Consider the following 23,524-nt stretch of genomic DNA (forward strand, 5'->3'; position numbering starts at 1 on the left):
TGGCATTCCTCAGCCATGAATACTATTGATGCTAATATAGAGAACATTGGAAAAAGAGATCAGCAATTTTGAAGCCGCTGATGTTGCTTCCTCTGACCCTTGGCATCAAACTTGGCTCCGTGCCCTCTATAATAAACAAAATGCCCTTTTGTGCCAAGCTTTAGTGGATGAACAATGGAGATCAAAACACCAATAACTTCCATAATTTTGTTAAAATTCGTCAGCATAGGAACAGAATCATTGCTATCAAGGACAATGCTGCTAATATCTTCATTGATCTCCCGAATATTGAATACTATTTTCTTAATTACTATAAAAATCTTTGGTCTTCTGAAAATTTCCTTTACTTTGGATCAACTCCTTCATATCATGCCTGACGACTTTGCCATAATCTCTGTGGAGAATAGGGATGCTTTGATTAAACCCGTTTCCAAGGGTGAGATCTTTCACACCCTAAAATCCAGGTCTCATGGCAAACGTCCACGCCGAGATGGAATGAGAGTTGATTTATTTATTTTCTATTGGAATATTATTTTTTATTCCTTTTTCAAAGCCGTCTCTCATTTTTTAATACTACTAAAATGCCTCACTCTTGGAGCAAAAATTTCATTGCTCTTTTTTTAAGATTGGTTCTCCTCATTTTGTTACTGATTTTCATTCGATCTCCCTTTTCAATGTTGCTATAAAGTCATTTCTAAAATTCTTGCAAATCGATTGAAAATTATGATTCCAAAACTAGTTGGACCTAAGCAAAGTGGTTTTTTCCTAGGCATTCTACTGGTGATAATATCATAGTAGCCCAAGAGATTGCTCACTCTATTGGAAATGACTCTATTTTCCTCTTATGATGATTGCAAAAATAGATATTGAAAAAGCTTTTGATTTTGTTGAGTGGAAGCTATTCTTGTTACCCTCCATAAGATGGGTTTTCCTGAGTGTTGGATTTTATGGATTCAAGTGTGTTTCTTATGCCTCATTTTCTCTTCTCATTAATCCTTGCCTCACCTCCTGGATAACTAGTAGCAGAGGAGTGAGGTAGGGAGATCCAATCTTTCCCCACCTTTTCCTTCTTCTTACCCATAATCTTTTTACTATCTTTAATCATGCTCTTTCTCTTAATCTAGTTCCTGGATTCAATAGAAATCTCCATAGAAACTTCAAATAACTTAATGGGCACTGATGAATTGATTTTAATTACTAAAGCCTCTAGATTGATAGCCAGAAATTGCTTACTTTGTCAAAACATCTATCATTATGTTATTGGCTAGAAACCCAACTTAAAGAATTTGACCATTTTTCTTTCCTTTTGATGCAACAAGAAAATCTCCACATCTATCCCCCCAACCCAAAAAGACTTCCTGTTAATCAATTCAATTTTATCACCAATAAAGTCAAGTCTACTATCAATTCCTGGAATCAATTGTCTATTTCTATTGCTTTCTAATGATCCTCTTAAATACCTATGTTTTTCCTAATTCCAATTATTATTTTTCTATCTTCCTCATCCCTGACTCTACACTTGAAGACATTTCTAAGCTCGCTCAAAATTTCCTCTAGGGAAGCACAAGCAATCAAAGTGTCTTCCACACAATGGGCTGGAACATTATTACACTTACCAACCCAGGGGGGGCGGCGGGCGGGGATCTTGGGCTCAGAAATTTAAAACATGTCTAGTTTTCTCTTTTGGCCAAAAACATTTTCATGATTATTAATTCTGATAATAAACTTTAGATTGATATTTTCAATAGTAAATAAGATCATTGGAATGTTTGGAATTGAATAGCAATGTCAATTCCTCCTGGATTTTTAAATCTTTATGTAAAACTGCTAATCTTCTCAAAGAAAAATTCAAAAATTCTTCTTGCAATCCTAATAAAATTGATTTGTGGAAGGACCCTTGTTTGATGGGTCTTCCTATCAATTTGAAACCTACTTTTCTAAACAAGAGTCTTGACTTTGAGAATTTAAGTTTTGCTAATGTCCTTTCAAATGGTTGTCTTGATCATGAGAATTTAGAAAATATTTTTGGCTTAAACTTGGACTGGAATTGGATTGACAAAATCATTGTTGATAATTCTTTTCAACAATACTTGGATATGGGGGTTCTTCTTCTAGTCGCACTTCAGTTTTTCTAGTTATCAATGAACATCTAAATATGACTATGGGGAGTTTTAATTCTTAGTATGGTTGGCACAACATTTGGAATTTGTTTGTTATTCCTCGTGTGAAGGTTCTTATTTGGAAATTGGCTCATGGTAAACTCCCCACTAGAGCTTAACTCTATAATGTGCGTCCTTATATGGCTTGCAAATTCTGTGGACTCGATTCTGAATCTGCTTCTCAATTGATCTAGAATTACAACAAGATTCATTCTGCTAGTTTAACTTAATTAGCTCTTTAGGTATTAATCCTCAATTCCTTAACTCTATTAAATCTGGAGAGTGGTTGAATGCTAAAATTGAATCTTGGGCTGGAAATGTTGCTGAAACTACTTAATGGCTAATTAGGAAAATGAGGTGCAATTTTGTCTTCAAGAATTGGCATCCTAATTATGGCAGTATCTTGCCCAAAGCCTGGTCTCAATGCTTTGATTATTTCAAAGCTATCAAAGTCCATAACAAGGCATACTCCAATCTTATTTCTTTGCATCCTACTATAACCATCTACACTGATGCTTCTTGGACTGATCCATTAGCTATGGATTGGGATTTATCATTATCTTTAATAAAAAATTTATTCTACTTGCAGGTGCTAATGGAATTAAAATGGGAAATCCAACTCATTCTGAAATTTCAAGAGTAGAGGGATTAGTGGGATGCATTTCTGAGTAGAGAGACCAAAAGGGAAGAGAGAGAAAAGTAGAGGGACCAATTCGGGTATTATACAAAAAAACCATCATCCTCTTCCACCTCGCATTGCCTCCCTAAACATTCCCCTTCATCTAGAGTTTGGCGAGACCATTGACTCCTTTCTTCTCCAATTTGGGGCTTAGATTGACAGCAGGCAACTAGAAGTCATTTTAACCATATCCGAACTAGTAATAGTGGAAGCAACAATTACTATGAGAGAAACAAATATTTGAAGTAGTTGTGTTGTTCTCTATGTTTTGGTATTTATATACTCTAGTAGTCTTATAGAGTCTAGTGTTGTTTAATGTTCCATTCATATGTGTTATGTGACATTTTATCTTCTCATCCCAAACTATATATGATCTAGCAATTTGTGGTATTTTCTTGGAGTTTTATTAGTAGAAACTGATTGTTGATAGAATCAATAGATGAAATATTGTCGTTCTATTTGGTTGACTCAAGCAGCATAACAAGTGATCCAGCAGTGTGTAATTGATGTTGTTACATTAGTGCTTGTAGGGGTTCAAATTTTATGGGATGAGAAATAGTGAAATTAAAGAGGAAATAAAACCTTCAAATTGAGTTTTTCTCTTTGTTATTATTGAGCTTAATCAAGCGAGCTCATGTAGCTTGATATATTTTTCTAGTTGACCTCGAGCTTCAAAATTAAAACTCAATCAAGCTCGAGAAATGAGTTTTTGATCAAGCTCGAGCATTGTACTATTCTACTCAAAATTGATTCCTTACACCCCAAATCATGTTTTGTACTTTTATGTTTTTTTGCAATTTTCATTTGGACTTTTGGCAATTTTATTATTTTTTTAAAGAAAAATTATGTAAAATTACCATATGGTCCTTGGACCTTTGCATACTAACCAAATGGTACCTCTAACTTTTGTAGTAACCATTAAGTCCCGGATTTCACTTATAGTTTCCTCTACAACAAACGGATATCAAATCAGTTTTTTTATTATTTTAATACCAAAAGTTCCCTTTTCATCTTTTTTGAATTAATTAAGTTATCTCATCTTTTTTTCGTCTTCATTATTATCATTATCATTGTCGTCATCATCATCATCTTATTCTTCATTTTTCTATACATGGCCCTTTTCTTGTTGTATTCTCCTCCTCCTCCTTCTTCTTCTTCTTCAATATGTTATTCTTTTTGATTTTTGATTTTTGTTGTTATATATTTCCTCTTCTCTCCTCTTTATATTTTTCCTCCTGTCTTTTTATCTTCTATATTTGTTATAGAGCTCAATTGATAATTCCCATTTTTCTTGCATGATTTAAAATAGCAAGAATAAAGAAGAACAAAGAAAAATGGGAGTAAGTATTTGACCGCTTGGTGGTAAAGAGGTTGGTAAAGAAAAAGAAGAGAAATAAGAGTTACCATAGACTAGCTTAATGAGTAAAATAAAGAAATATGAGGTAATGGCTCTAATCTTGATAAGTAGGTAGTAATGAAGAAATATAAGATAGTAGCTCTAACCTTACCAACCTCCCAAGTAGTTATAACGAAGAATACCTTGCCAACCTCTTACTAGGTATAATGAAGATATATGAAGTAGTGACTCTAACCTCACCAACCTTCTAGGTATTAATGACCAATACATAGCCAACCTTTGAAGTAGTAATGCAAGAAATCAAGGGTATCAGAGACGAAAAATTGCATCACTGACAAGTAAAATTCCGTTAGTGATAACTTTTACCGACGAAATATTCCATTGGAAATTTATGTCATTGAAAAACAAGTCGCTAATGCTATTCTATTTGAAAAAACTATTCTGTCAGTGATGTTGAAGTATTAACAATGGAGTATTTCATTCCTGATAGTATTTATTACCAACGGAATTTCGTCTCTGATAGTATAGTTTTCCAACAATCTAGGTACTAATTAACAAGTAGTGAAAGGTCATGGTTCAAATATATTAGAAACTTAACTTCAAGTAAATCATTTAAAATAGCTTGGTGATTGAGATGTTGGGATTACAACTAATTAATCATGGTTCGATCTCCAAGCTTGCCTCATGCTAACCTCCTATAAATAGTAACGAAAGAAAAGTGATGCTATTCATACTGAATTTATATCTATATTGACACGCTTTTTAGGTTACCTGTAAGTGATTATCAGTAGCTGTAATGTAAGTAATTTTATATGTAAGTGGTTGTTTGGTTTGATGTAAAAGCTCCACTTATATGTAAGTGCACTTACACATTAGCTATTTTTACAACATTTTCAATTTACAACAAAATTTGCCGTATGTTGAAATGTAGTAAAATAAGTGGTATCCAGTCATAATTATATTCATATCATATTTAATTAAAAAATATTTAATAAACTAATTATCTTTAAATTTAATTATAAAAATATTTTTAAGGAATAAATTAAATAAATATTAAATATTTTTATAATTTAATATTTATATGATTAAATGTTTTTAAGATAAAAATATTCTTAAATTGAAAATATTATACTATTTTTAAAAATTAATTATAAAAATATTTTAAAATAATAAAATTAAATTTATATTATATTTTTATAATTTAGTATTTATATAATTAAATATGCTTTTCATAAATTTTTTATAAGATTAATAAAATTTATTGTAAAAATTTAATATAATTGAAAATATTATAAAAAATAATTAATAGAGTTAGCGTTTTTAAAAATTAATTATAAATTTTTAAAATAATAAAATTAAAGAAATATTAATTTTTTTTAATTTAATGAAAATTTATTAAATTAATCAATTATTTTAACTTACATTAATTTTTATGAATAGTATTAAATAATAATAATAATAATAATGTTACCATCTCACTTATATGGTAACTATATCTTTAAACTTACATCAAACCAAATAAATAAAAAAATAAATGCAGTATTTTCAGTTACAACAGACCAAACAACAATGATATAAGTTGAAATATAACATTTTCAGCTACACTGTAATTTCACTTACATACAACCAAACAATCACAAATGATGTGGTTGACTGTCTAAATGAATCATCGGAGATTTTGTTGAACTCCACCACCGCCACCTTTAACGCTGCCTAAAATATCTCCACCACTACCTCCAGCCTTCTTCTCCTCCCTCTCCTTCATCTTCACTCAATTCCCTTCTCCTTCTTTACCCCAAAACGCTAACTCTCTTCTTACCTCCTCTAACCTCTCCAATATCTTTGTTATTAGTTACCGCAATGTGCACACCATGCATGCAATCAACGTAGATAAATTGTAAAAATTCAAAGAATGCATCACTTCTTTTCCATTGCCAACACCCGCACTAGTGCTGGTCTCAACTTGTAATGATGAGAATGTGTAAGGAGTAAGTGGTTTCCTAAACCAAGACATCTCCATGATGTCTTGAACAAAGATTTGGATAAACTAAACATTATATATTGCTAATATAGTTTTTTTTTAGAATTTAAACATATTAAAATATGTATGCAACATGTAATTATTGATAGAATTATAAAATTATAGAATCATAAAACACTCAATACCACCAAATTCCTACATAAACTGAATCATATTAATATTCAAAATATCTTTATTATAAATTTATATTTCTCAATAAATTATTAAATTGAATGTGTTAGTGAATTTTATTATAATAAAATATAAATAAAACAAACTCCACTAAATAAGAGAGAGACTCCGAAACATAATATGCTATTTTATTTTTTTCCCCCTTTTAAAAGAGCTATAACTGTAGCTAAACTAAAACCAATTGAACAACAAGGTATATATAAGAACTAAAAAAAAAACTCAAAAATCCACAAGAGATCATAGCCTTCTAAACGAACCAGATGGTAGCTATGATAACAAAGGCAGTTAATTTAGGCTCCAATGTGGCACCTAGTAATTGCTGCTTTTCTCTTGTGGATAACAATGTGGCACCTAGTAATTGCTGCTTTTCTCTTGTGGATAACAATGTGGCACCTAGTAATTTCTCAATTGTATTCCAAATCTTTTCTATTTTTAGAGCAAGTACTGAATAACATCACATTCCAAACAAAAATCACAGAGAACACATATTATCAAGACCCAGATTGATACTCCCTCCTTTTCATATTAATTGTATTCACCATTTTTTAAACAAGAAGGACGGTAAAATTGGGAAAAAGATATTTAATGCTTATAAAAATTTAAAAGTTACAAATAATTTTAAAAAAACTTTTCCAATGTGATTATTAATTTGACCCTACCACTCAAAATGGGATTATGAATCATTAATGGTCCCCCACAAAAAAAGTCCTAATAAATATAGGCTCTAAGTCAATAAAAGCCAAACAAGCACATCTCCCCCACCCCCACAAAAAGTCCTAATAAATATAGGCTCTAAGTCAATAAAAGCCAAGCAAGCACATCTCTAACTTCAAGTATAATCATACTCTTCATCTTCATCTTTCTTTTCCTATTATCAGCTAGTATCTCCAACCAAGCAAGCACATCTCTAGGTAAGAAACAAGGTGGCCATGGCTTCTCTGAGGTACTCATCCACAGCCATTCTCCTCGATCACCAATATACAACCCAAACATCACCGACTTCGACCTTTGGATTTCCATCAATTACCAGTGATATCCGTATCAAGTATTTCAAGACCAAAATAATAAAAAAAAACTCGACATCGCCTTCATTGAAGCCAACCATAACAATGAGATCACCGATATCTTATGCTAAGTCTCACTATATGATAATGTTTTCCATTGGCACTCCTCAAGTGCAAGTGCATGCAACATTTGACACTGGAAGTGACCTTTTGTGTCTCCAATGCCGGCCTTGTTCTAAATGTTATAAGCAGAAGGATCCCTTGCTTGATCCCTCCAAATCTACCTCCTGCATCTTGTTTACCTTGTGATGCCCCCGTTTGTGACAAAATCCCAGGTAATTTTGGTATTTTTCCTTTTATATTTTATCTTTGTGTTTTTCTTATCTCGTTTAAATTATTTTTCTTTTTCTGAATTCACTTATTAAACTAAATGCTTAATTTATGTTGTTTTGAATGTGTTTCTAGTTCCTGACTTGTGACTTGTTTATATTTATAAAAAAAGATAAATAAATAAATTTTGACTTTGTTTTTTTAAGAATATTTTTAGCAACTATATGATGAGATTATCACTTACCAAGGAACAGTTGTCCCGCATAGCATGACATGTGTGAATACAACATATGGAATACTAATGGGTCTGGAAGTAGTGGTGACCTAGCAAAGGATGACATAACCTTTTTTGACCATAGAAACTCACCCTGGCACCTTCAAAATGCCAAAGATAATCTTTGGTTGCGGACATTATAATAGAGGAACTTTTATTAAGGCAACACAAGGGGTCATAATCATGAACATGGGTCCCACTTCTATTCTTTCTCAGATGTCCAGGTGGATCAAGGGCCAGTTCTCATATTGCTTTATTGACAATACAAACCCTTTTTCTAGGAGCCAAATGTTGTTTGGTGACAGAGCTATTTTGATTGGGAACTCTACACCTTTGGTTGTGCCATCTGGAAAGGTTGAATGGTATTATCTTAGCCTTCTTTATAACAGTGTTGGTACTATAAAGCTTAATATTCCTCCAGAAACTTTCCAATGTGATGCCCATGGTGAAGGTGGTTTGATTCTTGACATAGGTATGCAACAAAAAGTTTTTAGAGAAATTAAGTTTTTTTTGTCTTGCAATTTACTGTTGATTTTTTCTATTTATATGAATGTGGATAAAACATGTCAGAGGTGAATATAGGTGAAGAGTTAATACCTAAATTCATCTATACTCTCCACATGTTTGAGTTGACTTTTGAACTGATTTGTTGAAAAAACACAAAAACCTACACAGGGAATTCAATGGCAATAGAGCAAAAGATCATTGGCTTTAGTGTTAGTTTGTTGTTAGCCTCAAAACTTTTTTTCTCCTATTTATTTAAACCCACTTTTTTTTCCCTTTTGATAATGTGGACAAATTACACCACACACATTTTTTATTTATTTGTCTCAACCATACATTGGGAGTGAGTCAAACTCTCGATCTCGAGTATAGGAGTTAAATATATTACTGCTCATCTATTGCGGTAGTGATTAACATGTTACTACTTGGCTATTGCGGTAGTTAGTAAACTCACCATTCATGTTGTTATTTTTAAAAATAACATCCAATTTTCCCCTTGTCATTTGTCTATAGCCATGTATGTAGATAACAAGATAACAATTGTTTTACTATAAATAAATAAATAAATGGATAGTTAAGATTTCAATGAATCTAAAAACTAAATGGCGCAAACACTATTGACAACAACCTCTTGGTCTATTGCCATTATATCCATTATGTAAAGTGTATTTGTCAAAGAAAATTCAAGATTGAACTCCAAAGCTCAAGCAAAATTAGGGCATAGGTGTTTTAAGGTATAACAACACATTTGTGTATGCCCTTAACTTTCATCTTCTATTTATCAAACAAGAAAAAAAAAATGGAAGCACTATTTTACTTAAAAGTAAACATTTTAATAAAATATGAGCCTAAAAGTAAACTTAAAAGTCAGCAATTTTTAAAGCCATTTCATATTCACTCTCAAGACATTAAAATTAAGTTGTATTTTGATTTTTTTTTTTAAGAAAAAGAAAAAAACTTAAAAAACCCATCCATTTTTTTTTCAATTAAAGGTCAAGTGTTTTATAGATGAATTAGATGCTCTTTTATTTATTAGTCTTTGAAAATTTTCATTCTATGTTATTTAGTACATGTACCTATTTAATCTGACAAAAAAACTTTGATTTATGATCAATTTATATTTTAGTCCTTTAGTTCTTACATAATTATAGCCTTTAAATAAAAAACTCAAAAATGAATTAATTTTGAGGAAAATAACAACTTTTTATAAATTTTAGAAAATTTGTGTCATTGTTTATAGAACTTGAAACTAATTAACCTCAGAATTATTGTTATTAGATGTCTGAGCTTGAGTCAGTCTAAAACCTTAAGTTAATAAGATAAAAAAACTTCAACTTACACATTCAAATCCATATTTTTTACATTAACGGATATGAAGATATTAGTTATTCTAATAATTATGATTTTTATCATATAATAATTCATTAAAAAATTTATTGATAGAAAATCACTTACTCACTTGGAGAGAACAGGGCATGAAATATTGGAGAAGAAGGGTGCTCAGTCCCACTGATTATCTTTGCATGGAAGATTTCTCAGCGAAAACTCAAGCAGGAGGGTGCTCTAAAACCAAACACGGTCGGATCATGAGCGTGTTCCTCCCATTGAATATTTCAAGTTTGAGGCATTTTACGTCTAACAGGGTAAGCACACTTTGCTTGCTCCTAAGACGATCGCGCTCAAGTGTAATATGGTCCAAGCACGATCGTGCTTCCTTCCACTAGAAAATCCAGCTGAGCACTGAGCCAATTCACTAAAATTGTGGTATGTTGTTACTAGCTTGAATAGGTACGCCAAGCTAGTGATGTTAAACAAGCGCTTCTTGGGAGGCAACCCAAGTCATCGTGTTTTGTTTGTGTTCGTGTTATTTTGTTTTAGGCATTTTTTCATTTTGTTTTATTGTTTTCCTCTTATATTACTGTGGTTCACTTTAACTTGGGTCTTTCGGAGTGTCTTTGTATTCTTTTGGTGAGTTGGTTTCATCTTACTTATTCTCGTGCTCAAATCACCTACTCTTGAAGAAGAAAAACCTTGCCATGAAATTTTTTAGCCCAAGCACGGGCAGAGCATGCCCCTGCTTATCCTACTAATGTTTACTAGTTTTAGTTTTTGAAGCTTCCAGGTCAAGCATGGTTTGAGCACGAACGTGCTAAGAGGGTTGGCACGGACATCTTGCGATTAGCATGATCGTGTCTTACCCCTTGATACTTTGGGGAACTCTCCTGAGATAATCAGGGGGAGGGACAAGCCTCGAGCACGCTCGTCTTCCACCCGTCTTGTCATGGAGACCGTGTTGCGCCGGTCACATTCCCTTGCTCTGACGTGACCATTCGCCTCTCCCTCTCTTTCTATAAAACCTCATTGGTTTTCTTGTTTATCCCCAGTCTTACGTGTTTCTACTCTTTTTCTTCCGTCTTTCTGCCTCTGATTTCGGTAAACTTCCGCTTGTTTTCCTTTGTGGGTTCTGCTTTTTATCCTCCTGATTTGAGGTTTGTGTTGTTTTTATGTTCGTTTCTTATTGTTTTACTTTGATTTTTCCTTGGAGTTCTTGAGCGAAGAGTTTGAGCTCAGAGGGAACAACGGCCGCCTTGAGCACGATTGTGTTCCTTGGAATTGATTTGATTGAATTTTATGGATCGCACGCCCCTGCTTCCTTTGTCGAGCAGGTGTAGAGCACTCCGTGCTCACCCCATCCCCTCTGCACTATTGAACTGATTGTATTTATTTTCTTTTGCAGACAATATCGATGTTAAACCCACCGTCTACGTTGAAGCACCACCAGAGGCAAGCCATCCCCTTATCACAAGTTCATCAACAACATTATTCTCGGCTTTCTCATTATAAATTTGGAATCGTGCGTACCATTGATTGGGAAGCATTGCATGTGACTGGATTGAGGGAGGGTGTTAATTATCTGTTAAATGTTGGAGCCTGGCATCAGGTTCTCACTGTCTACGAGCCCGTTTATCATGAACTGACTCTTGAGTTTCTCTCCACTCTTAAGAGGCTTCAGTGTAACAATGTCTGGGACAAATCCCAATCCATTTATTTCCAAATCAATGGGCAGGATTATCATCTCAGTTACATTGAGTTCGCTCTCTTCCTGGGCATCTATGATCGAGAGTATATTTTGATGTAAGAGTATTGCAACTTACTTTCCTCTCATCCATATGGGGAGTCCTAAGCAATCCTCTAGAGGATATTGAGCAACTACAATCAACCTTTTAAGCCAGGTGTTACTACTGCTGCATCTCTCAGGTCGCCCGCTCTTAGATTCATCCACGCACTACTCAGTTGCACCATTACTGGCCGAAATAGATGCACCGGCAACATTAACCTCGCTGAGTTTAGCTACTTATTGAGCATGCGGGATCAGGTGCCTCTTTCACCATGGATTTGTTATTGCCATTTCATTCCAGCAGCATGCCAACAACATTCGAGCACACACGATCTTTGTTGGCCCATACATTACCAAACTTGTCAAGGGGATGGGTCTCCTAGGATGTGTCTATCGCATGACTCTTGTAGGTGGCTTGAACTCCATTTCCCTCCGTAGTCTATAGAAGATGGGCATTGCTGCTTCTCAGCAACCTGTGGCTACCTATAACTCCTAGGAAGACGAGTTATTATTACAAGTGGAACCCCCTGCATTCAATGGTTGGGGACGAGCCTACAGCGTATTGCGGACCATCTTGCTCCTAGTTCAACCACCCTAGGCGATGATCTTTCCCCCGAGAGTGACCCCTCTTGATCATCGAAGCGTTACTTTCTGTTCTTGTAGTTTCTTCTATTTTTATTTCTAGTCCTTGTAGTAAGTTAGCAAGGGGAGTCCCTTGCTACATTTTGGTTTGTTTACTTTTGTTTTGCTTTTATATTTTGATGTCCTATTATCTTTAGTTTATCATATGTTATTTTGATTTCCCTGGTTTCACCTATGTCTCTCCACTCATCTCAGGGATTGTGTGGTGGCTTAGAGTTGGATAGCACACACGTTGAGAGCGGCACCATCATTCTCCGTATTCAAGAAAGTCACTTCAATCCTCCTTTCTTTTTTTTTAAAATGTTGCTCTTAATTTTTGTACATGGCATACATTTCTCCATTGAGGACAATGTAGCATTCAAGTGTGGGGGAGGGTTGCATGCTTGCCTTATGGATGAGTGCTTTGCTAATGATGATCTATGATTGCTTTGTTGGAAATTCTTAAAACTTAGGGTAACACGTGTGTGTTAGTGCCTTACCAAGTTTAGTTTTCCATGGTAAAAAATAAAATAAAATAAATGTACTGGAAGTCATATTTCTTAATTGGGATGCCCTACCAGTCTATTTTGAAATTTTGTGTGCAAAAAGAGTAAAACGATGGTAGAAAAAGCTATTGCCTTAGAAGAGTGAAAGCTGCTCTTGAGTAGTCGAATTTTGGGCATCACAAGTGTACATCTGATAACCTACTGAGGAAAAAGGCTACCTCTAGGGTGTATGAAGCTACTACCCACTATGTTTAGTTGGAATAACGGCCAAATAAAGTAAGTTAATTCCTGGAGACTTTGGGGCACACAATTTAGTGTTTTCACACACACACACACGAGGTCTTTAAAATAAAAGTGTAGCCTTTTATTGTGCATTATTGTTGAACTAACTCTCTTGTTTTCTCCTATACTTGAGATTTTACCATTCTCCTGAGATCAGAAGTGTTGCACTCATCCTTTCATTTTATGAGTGATGTGAGATTGCTTGAGGACAAGCAAACATCCAAGTGTGTGGGTATTTGATGAGTGCATTTCATATCATGTTTATTTACCCTCAATTCATCATTTTACTCATCCTTTAGCATAATTTTGGATATATTAAGTGCTATTTTGGGTATAGTTGTTCCATATGCGGGATTTAGGGGGTTGAAACAATTTGGAGTGAAATCGGGGATGAAACGAGCAAAGAACGAAGATATTTGCTAAGTGCTCAAGATGGACATGGGCCAAGAATGATCGTGCTTAGTCCCACTGATTATCTTTTCCTGGAAGATTTCTCAGCGAAAACTCAAGCAGGAGGGTGCTCTAAGGCCAAACACGGTCAGAGCATGAGTGTGTTCCTCACATTGAATATTTCAAGTTTGAGGCATTTTACATCTAACAGGGGAAGCAAGTTTTGCTTGCTCCTAGTACGATCGCGCTCAAGTGAAACATGGTCCAAGCACGATCGTGCTTCCTTCCACTAGAAAATCCAGGCGAGAGCTCAGCCAATTCACTAAAAAGCCCAACCGAGGAAACATGGTCTAAGAATGACCTTGCTTAGTCCGTGTCGTCGTGCCCGAAATATATTGCCCTTTTTACTCTAGATTTTAGGGTTTCACTCTCATCTTTGTTCAGGGATTCTTCTCTCCACGAGGAGAACTTTGAGGAGAGCGAAGATCAAAGCTTCACCATACCTTCTAAGGGTATCAAGGATGAGTCAGAGGCACAAGAGAAGTGGGGTTAGCATATGGGAGCTCGACTAGGAAGATTATCTTGTGGCGAAGGGAGTCATGTGTACTTCCTTTTTTTCTTTCTCTTTATCTTCCTTGTTGTACTCGTCCATGATGGGCTAACCGTCCATGGTGCCCTGGGACATGAACTATGATGCTCTATATGCTTTGATTACTTGCTTTTAATGTTTACGGAGTTCTTTTTACTCATACGTTAACTCTTATGTTGCATAACTTAATGATTTTGATATGCATATTTTCTTTGGTAAAACTTGGTGTATGGATTACCATAGTTGTAGTTGCCCTGTGTGATTGCAAAACTCGATGTGTTTGAAATGCATAGTTATCTTAGCAAAACTCGGTGTATGTGAGAACCATAGATGCAACATTGCTATTGAGCACACACTTGAATATTAGAATGTACCGGTAAAGCCTTAGAACAAGTTAGTATGCTATAACTCATAGGGATCATCCTGGGGCATTACTCTCTTGTTGTTAAAATCTCAATCCTAATCACCAAACATCTCCATATGTTCTTTCCTTGTTTGGTTTTATCTATTCTCTAAAACAACCCAATTCTTGCTTAACTAGACATCAGAAGAAGAGTTAGTACTTTAAGTCCAATCCCTGAGGTTTGACAACCCTACCCTTCACGGAATACCACTTTATAGCTTGTGTGGGACCCGTACACTTGCAGAGAGTGCATCAGTGTTCTTGATAACCGTTACATTTGCATGTCAGTTTTACCCTCTAATTCAGTATCTATCTTTGGTAGTCTCTTCCAACATAACCTTAACATAGGATTTTACCTCTACCAAAATAGAATTTTCATGTATGAAACTAATTGTAATTATTAACTTACAATTTCATTTTAACTAATTTGGAATATTTTTATGAAAGTTGAGGAAATCAGTATCTTATATATTTCATTTAAAGGTTTTGGATTATATATATATATACACAATTGAAAAACAAAAGGATATAATATTTAAACCAAAAAAATAGCTTTTTACAGTAATGATAAGTGCTTGAATGGATGTATTTTGTTACTATTATTTATAGCACTTTGCATGTAATTGTTGAATATATGATTGAATTTGGTGCTCAATTCACTTCTACTTTGTATTCAGGCTAGAATGAAGACATACATATTAAGAGGAACAAGTTTGATGCGATTTTAGCTAATTTTGGAAGAAAACTATAGATTTTAGAGTGACTTACGGGTGAGCTTACATGTGTTATAAGAGAGTTTACTTTAGTAATGCATTGTTCATGTTGCTATGGAAAATCCCTATTTACAGGTACTATTACTCCCATAAGCTGTAGTAATGCGTTGTTCATGTTGTAGTAATGCATTGTTCATGCTGTAGTAGTACTATAGTAATGCATGCAAATCACTATTATGCCATAAGCCTTGGATCGTAAGGTTTGCTGTAGTAGTATTGTTCATGTTACTGTGGTAAATCCCATATTTATGGGTACTATTACGGGCACGGTTGTGCCGTAAGCCACAACCCGAGAACCTTCGATTCCTCGGTTATAAGATCCAAAAATTAGGGCTTTTGGGGGATCTTCTTCTCTACACTTTGGCCGCCCTTTGGGCGTCTATTTGGAGGGGAGGGAGGGGGGGTTCTCCATTGGATATCTTGCCAGAGAAGGAATAAAACAAGAGGGAGATATTAGGAGAAGGTTCAAAGCTTAAAGGGAGCCATTTATGGAGAGATCTCGATGGTGATTTTGGGGAATCTTCAAAGAACTTCATCCATCCAAGGAGATTACGAGCTTTGAGGGAGTTTTGTTATCCTCTTTATGTATTTTAATTCATTTGAATTGGATTGGATTGTTATTCTCCAATGATGGAGAACTAATTTTCATGGTGTTTGGGCATTGTTGAACTCTAGGGGTCTATCTTTTAACATTGGTTGTGGATATTTCAGATTTAATTCTTTCCCTAATTATAATCATTCATATTTGAATCTAATTACATGTTTGAATGCTTGATAGCTATTGTGGTGAAAGCCCTAGTTATCATACTCGATGTGCTTTATAATGAGTAGAAATACCCACCTAGCATAGATATGTTGTGATTAGAGGGAATTATGAGTAAGCCTAGACATAAGGTACATTGGATATCCATCTTTCTTAATTCTCCCAAGTGAGTTAATGAGTATCTCTGTGCTCTTTGCAATCATATGGAGTAGATTTTGGGAGAAATCACATCTCTACTATGTATTCCAAACTTTACAGTGCCACTGATGTAGTGAATGATACATTTGACAACTGTTAAGTGTGATTTCTTTGGTGATGCTTGATATCTTGCATAAACTCCAACACTTAAGCAAATCTCTGGTCTGCTAACTATGAGATAGAGCAAGCTACCAATCATGCTTCTATAAAGACTTGGATCTACATCTTTCCCATGTTCATCTTTAGACAATTTCTCATTAACACTCATTGGTGTCCTAACATGTCTTGCATTTTTCAATCAAAATATTTTCACCAGATTTCTTGCATACTTACTCTGTGAGATGAAAATACCATTCTTGCTTTGTTTAATATGGTATTTTCAAAATCTTGTTGCATAATTTCAAAATCTTGTTGCATAGTGTTTGGCTCCACCATGCTCATTTCAAAATCTTGTTGCATAATTAACACAAACTCATCAACTTGTTTCTGAGATGTGGAGCCAAACACTATATAATCAACATATATTTGTGCAACGATGATATCTGACTTTATTTTCTTGATAAACATTGTCGTGTCTACTCCCCGTCTTTGGTAGCCTTTTTCAAGTAGAAATTTTATTAGTCTTTCATATTAAGCTTGGGGAGCTTGCTTTAATCCATATAGAGCTTTTTGCAACTTGAACACATGATCTGAATGCTGAGAATCTTCAAAGCCTTTTGGTTGTTCTACATATACTTCTTCATTTAGAATCCCATTAAGAAATGCACTTTTGACATCCATTTGATATAGCTTGAAACTCATGCTGCATGCAATAGCCAATATTAGTCTGATGGATTTGAGATGGGCAACTAGTTTAAATGTTTCATCAAAATTAATTCCTTTTACTTGAGTGTACCCTTGTGTTACTAATCTTGCTTTGTTTGTGGTAACATTGCATTTATCATCAGTTTTGTTCTTGAAGATCCACTTTGTCCCAGTAACATTCACATCCTTTGGTCTTGGAACCAAAGTCCATACATCATTTCGAGCAAACTGATTTAATTCATCCTACATAGCAGTAATCCAATGTTCATCATTCAAGGATTCATTTCACATTCTTTAGCTCAATGAGAGAGGTGTAATACATATATGTTGCCAATTCCTGATAGTCTATCTTTTTACTATTTTTGGTGTACCTTCCTTCATTAATGCTATTAATCACGTCTTGTATTGGATGATTCTATTGAAGATGGTTCATAAGTGTTGTCTTCCTAATTTTCTTCATCAGATTATGAAACAATATCTTGTGTTGCAACATCAGTGGCATCTAGCCATCTGGTTGTGTCTTGAGTAGTTTCAGGTGTTGTAATAAGTGTTGTAACATGCTTCTTTTCATGAACCCCATCATGAACTGAAGCATTGCTTTGATTGTCCTCTGATTCTCTTAAAATATTCTGAGGCTCCATATTAGTTGTTTGATCATCAATGATGACATTGGTGGTCTACACTATCTTCCAAGTTCTTGAATTTAACACTCGGTAAGTATTACTATTTGTGGAATAACCCAAGAATACTCCTTCGTCACTTTTCTTGTCAAACTTTCTAAGTTGCTCTCTGTCATTTAGAATATAGCATTTGCTTCCAAAAATATGAAAGTAACTGAGATTTGGCTTCCTTCCATTCTAGATTTCATATGGTGTCATTGTAGTAGAAGGACGAAGATATACTCAATTGATGATATAACATGTTGTATTTTCTGCTAATGCCAAAAATTTTATGGAAAGTTTCTTTGAATTTAACATGACCCTTGTCATTTCTTCAAGAGTACGATTCTTGTGTTTAACTACTATATTTTCTTGAGAAGTTTTTGGTGCTGAAAAATTCATGATGTATCCCATGCTCTCTACTGAATTCTACAAACTGAGCATTTTCAAATTCCATTCTATGATCACTTCTGATTCTTACAATTCTGCCAATTTGACAGTCCTTCTCATTTTGGATTTGAGTGCATAGCTTCTTAAATGCTCCAAACATTTCTGATTTTTCCTTAAGAAACTCAACTCAAGTAAATCTACAATAATCATAAACGCATACAAATATATAAATATGTCCTGACCAGCTTTCCGCCTGTGTAAGACCAATAAGATCCATGAGCAATAGTTCTAGAACTCTTGAGGTAACTATGTACCGCAATACTTTGTGAGAAACACGCTTTTTCTTGCTTTCTTGACAATGACCACATACTTCATTTTTTTCTATGTTAGTTTGGGTAATCCTTTTACAACTCAAATTTCTATAATTTTCATCAAATTCTTGTAATTCACATGCCCAAGTTTCTGATGCCAAGTTTCCATTACATTGCAAGATGTGTTTTAACATATTTATAGTTTCTGAAGCATATAACGGTTATTAAAAGACCTTGCACCGGTTAAAACACATTTGGCAATATCATCATAGACCATAAATCTATCCTTGGTAAATTTTACTATCATATTCTGATCACACATCTGACTTATGCTCATCAAGTTCACTTTTATAACATCCATGTGTAGAATATTCTTCAATTTTAGTAAGCCTGGTAGTATGAAGGTTCTTTTTCCAATTACCTCACTCTTTTCTCCATCACCAAATGTGACTCACCCAACTGAGCAGTTTTTGTAGTTCTTTAGAAAAGTTTTATTATCTATCATGTGTCCAGAGTAACCATTATCAAAATACCAATCTTCCTTCGAGGGTTTCTTTGCAAATGTATATGCTACTCCATATTTTAAGTCTGTCTTCTTGATCCACATCTTCTTGATTCTTTTCTTCCTTTGAAATTTTCTTCCAGAGTATTGTGATAGCCCACTTGTCTTCCTTCATTCAAGTCTCTTTTCAGTTTCAAACATTTTGGTCAAATATGACCACTGATTCTACAATAGTGACAGGTAGGAGTATATCTCTTAGTTTTTCTAATTTCTCTAGGTGTTGCAACTGATGTTGTAACATGAATTGTTGTGTGACTAGGATATTCATTTGTTTTGAAGACAATATGATTGAAAATTATTCTTTCATCAAGTTCTTCATTATTCTGCTTAGTGAAGGTTTCTGACTTGTTCTTTTTAGTGTTGGTACACTCATACTATCGATGACCAGTTTTCCCATACTCCCAATGTTGCATTTTTTTAGATTTCTTTTGAAAATTCTTTTGATCTTCATTGTGGCTCTTTCAATTCAGGATTTGTTACAGCATTTTGTTGAGATCTTTTAGAAGTAGTACTATCTTAGTTTTATTTGCATCTCCCTACTGCAACCCATTTTGCCTTCTGGCTTCTACTTTCAGTGCCTGATCTTCAGTTTTCCTTCTGGTTTCATGTTTATCTCATAGCCTTGAAGTGAACCCTTCAACTCATTAAGTCTTATGGTTGTCATGCCACGTGTTTCTTCTATGGCTGCCACTTTTGCTTCAAATCTCTTAGGTAGGGATCCAAGAGTCCTCCGGACTAGTTTCTCGTCTGAGTATCTCTTGCCTAGTTGGAAAGCTTAATTTGCTATGTCTATCAATTGGTATTGAATATGGCAATAGTCTCATCTTCCTCCATCTTGAGATTCTCAAACCTGGTAGTTAACATTTGAAGTTTTGAGATAAGTATAAGATTCATACCTTTATGTATTCTTTGAAAGATATCCTAAGCTTTCTTTGTCGTTTCACATGTTGCAACATATTTGAACTGATTTTCATCAACTCCTCTAAAGATAGCATTGAATGCCTTCCCATTAGCATTTAGCTTTGCTTGTATTTTCTATGCTCCAGTTGCACTTCTTCTTCTTGACTTCAATCTTTTTGGCATCTACTTCAAACAGAGGAGACCAACCTTCTTCCACTACGGTCCATGCACTCTCATCAAGGGATTTGATGAAAGCCTTCATATATGCCTACCAATAAGGATAATTAGAACCGTTGAGTAGCGGTGGTCTTGTAATGGCACTCCTTCTCTTTCAGCCATTGTCGAAACTTGCTTGGACCTCACAGGCTTTGAAACCAAAGCAAACAATGGCGACCTTGCTCTGATACCACTTATTAGTTCTGGATGGGCAATTATGTGATAATTTTTCCCTCAACCTTACACACATTCAATCATGTAAAATAACCCTCTCTAAATTGCCCGATGCCCACTCTCCTCAACCCACGTACTAGGTTCTCTCACTCATGGCACATCCTAAATCTCAAAACAGTGTAACTTTTATTGATGTCCCTACGTCCCAACAAATTTTCCTCTTTTATGCTCTTCGTGACTTTCTAACTTAGACACCTTTCCAAAGTTAGATGTTGCAACTCTAGTTGCAACCGAGCTTGCAATGCGGCCCACCTACTGATCCTGGCTAAGTTCTAGCTCCCGTTACAACATGACTTGTGACACCTCCAACACTCCGGGTTTCTCCAGTTCATGTCGATGCAGTTCACTCCTCCTGAGCTCTTGCTACCAGCAACTGGCCTCCTTCCTCAAGTCATATCAGCAGGTCCCTCTCCCGAGGGATCGCATCCACCAAGGTGCCAATCCATCTCACCAAAGATGGCCTCCAAAGATCTCCCGATCTTCTTTTCAAAATTGGTCCAAGTTTGGTCTTCACAAAATCTTCGAACTTGATCTTCATTCATCTAAGTTTGGTTCTTCAATATATTATAACTAAATTTTATCTCCTCTCATCCAAGTTTAGATCTTCAATATCTTCCAAGCATGATCTTCATTCATCCAAGCTTGAAGTACGAATTGGCCCTGACAAAAACATTAGTTTTCATAAATTCAAAATCCTATCGGTCTTCATTCAAATGCAATACATATGCATAATAATATATGAAGCAATTCGATATAGAATCGATCTTATCCTTCATTGAATGTCAATAAATAATATTGCAAGATATGTTACTTTTGATTATGTGGTAGAAAAGATTCATACAAAAACGGAGAACATACATAAATCATTTAGAAAATCGGTGTATTCTTTATCAGATTCTTCTGCGCAATTATTGGGTTATTTGTGTCAAAAAACTATTTTCATCAACTAATTTTAATAAAAAAATAGAGAAAAAAATCATCAGGATCTTGCTACAATATATCAATGCTATAATCTTATCCAAATTAACCAACACAAGTTCAAAGAATATGAACAAATAAACCGTTAAATCATCTCCACCATCCGAATAACCAAGCAATTACTTGATCGAACCAAAAGCTTCAAAAGTCAAAACCCTAGATTAAAACAACATTAATAACCCCAAAATTTGAAGTAACATCTAAAGGATCTTTCCAACTTAAAAGGTTCACAAATTCCTCACATCTTCAATCATCCAAACAGAAAAAACTCAATCACTTTGGATCGTCAACATCAGGCAATAAGGAACAAGTAAGAGACCATAGCAAAGGATAGATAGCAAGTAAAAGGCTCACCGGTGGTGGAGCATGTGACAAGATCAATGCATGGTCGGAGGAGACTATGATGGATTGAAGACGCATTCAATGAATCCCTAAATTTCCCTCATGGATGGATGAGTGGTGGTACGATTAGGAATTAGGGTTGCCGATGCTTTTGCTTTTGCCCTTGTCCACGTGGATGAATCCTTGCTGTCTAGTGCCCAATTAGTTTATAACTTCTCCTATAATCTCTCTCTAGGGCCAAGGTTATACAGATCCAACGTCAGCTGGCTTCCTTGTAATAGAAGGACACCGGTGCTATGGAGTACTTCAACAAGGTGAAGAACTTGGCGAACATGCTCGCTACGCTTGGTCATCTGCTCACTGATGATGAGATTGCCACCTATCTCTTCACCAGGTTTAACAATGACTATGATCCACTAGTTGCATCTCTAACCATGATGGTTAAGGCAGTTTCTCTCAATAAGGTGTATGCTCACTTCATAGCATTTGAGATGTGCCTTGAGTAGAACAATCTAATGTTTCAAGGCCAAAGCTATAGTACTACGATGAACCAAGTTCCGACGAACTCGGCATCACGTGGCAACCATGGTGGGTGTGGCAAGAGCCATGGTGGCAGAGGCAACCAGGTGTTGTCATCAAGCAATGGAGGGCGTGGACAGTACCAGCACAACTGTGGGGGTGGCCATCGTCCCACATGTCAAGTGTACGGCAAGGCTGAGCATGTAGCACTTAAGTGCTATCATCGCTTCAACCATTCTTATCAAACTGAAGATAACCGTGTGGTAGCTGCTGCCACAACTCAATCCTATGCCATGGATGCAAATTGGTACACTAACACTAGAGCCATGAATCACATCACTAGTGATCTTGATCAACTCACTATAAAGGAGAGATACATAGGAAAGCATCAAGTCCAGGCTGCCAATGGTGCAAGTATGCTCATTGCTCATATCGGTCATTAGAAATTTCATACCCCACAACATGCTCTAGAATAAAAACAATTCTTCATGTGCCTAGGGCTTCTAGACATCTTCCTTCCGTCCACAAATTTTCTAAACATAACAATGTTTTCTTTCAATTTCATCCTAATTATTTCATTGTTAACGATCAAACAACGAAGATAGTTCTTCTTCGAGGGTGATGTGAGGGAGGGTTATACCATTTGCTGCCAAGTTAAGTTTCTATTCTTCGTGGACAATTTTAATAAAACAACAGTTTATGATACTTGTCAAAAGGCCAAAAGTCATCAATTGCCTAATTACTCTTCGAATAGAATTTCTTTTTCTCTGTTAAAGCTTGTTTACTCTGATGTTTAGGGTCCATCACCAATTTCCATTGGAGGTTTTAAAGATTATGTCAATTTTGTTGATGCTTTTAGCAAATTTACATGGATCTATTGAAAAATAGAAGTAAAGTGTTTCCTATTTTCATGCAATTTCAGTCTCATGTTGAGAGTCTCTTGAATACAAAGATTCTTTACATGAAAACCGATTGGGGCTGTGAAACTTCATATGTTCTTTAATCATATTGCCATTTCCCATCATGTTTCTTGTCCACATGTGCATCAACAAAATGGTGTCGCCGAACGAATACATAAGCACATTATCGGTGTTGGGTTGTCCTTGTTAGCTCATGCAACCATGCCTATCAAGTTTTGGGATGAGGCCTTCATCATCTCTTGTTTTCTCATTAATCGAACCCCTAGCAAAGTCATTAACCTTGACACTCCTCTTCATCATTTGCTTAGACTACAATGATATTATTCCACCCTTCACACCTTTCACTGCGCATGTTGGCCAAATCATAGGTCGTATAACAAACATAAACTAAAATTCCACTTTGCACAGCGTGTGTTCTTGGGATATAGTCCTATTCATAAATATTACAAGTGCTTGCACATTCCAACCAGTCGTGTTTATCTTTCTAAAGATGTCATTTTTTATGAGAACGTGTTTCCTTTTTCTCA

General features: G+C 35.2%; 1 protein-coding gene and 1 non-coding gene across 2 annotated transcripts; both read left to right on the forward strand.

The window, feature by feature from the left end:
* Positions 1-7,293: 7,293 nt before the first annotated feature.
* Positions 7,294-12,359, forward strand: LOC120256477. Its single transcript, XM_039264145.1, has 2 exons — positions 7,294-7,746; positions 11,257-12,359. Exons 1-2 carry the CDS (start codon positions 7,720-7,722, stop codon positions 11,656-11,658), a joined length of 429 nt encoding a protein of 142 aa, XP_039120079.1. The 5' UTR covers positions 7,294-7,719; the 3' UTR covers positions 11,659-12,359.
* Positions 12,360-21,911: 9,552 nt separating this feature from the next.
* Positions 21,912-22,050, forward strand: LOC120256481. The gene has a single exon (XR_005535319.1). It is a non-coding gene; the product is annotated as a small nucleolar RNA Z247 (small nucleolar RNA).
* The last annotated feature ends 1,474 nt before the right edge of the window (positions 22,051-23,524 follow it).

This window comes from Dioscorea cayenensis, unplaced genomic scaffold (assembly GCF_009730915.1).
Source record: "Dioscorea cayenensis subsp. rotundata cultivar TDr96_F1 unplaced genomic scaffold, TDr96_F1_v2_PseudoChromosome.rev07_lg8_w22 25.fasta BLBR01001462.1, whole genome shotgun sequence".
NCBI lineage: Eukaryota > Viridiplantae > Streptophyta > Magnoliopsida > Dioscoreales > Dioscoreaceae > Dioscorea > Dioscorea cayenensis.

Excerpts from the sequence above, each read along its gene's own strand:
- LOC120256477 (XM_039264145.1), top strand. The coding sequence starts at position 7,720 with ATGCCCCCGTTTGTGACAAAATCCCAG. Across the intron at positions 7,747-11,256 it reads CGTTTGTGACAAAATCCCAG|ACAATATCGATGTTAAACCC; the intron begins GTAATTTTGGTA and ends TTTCTTTTGCAG.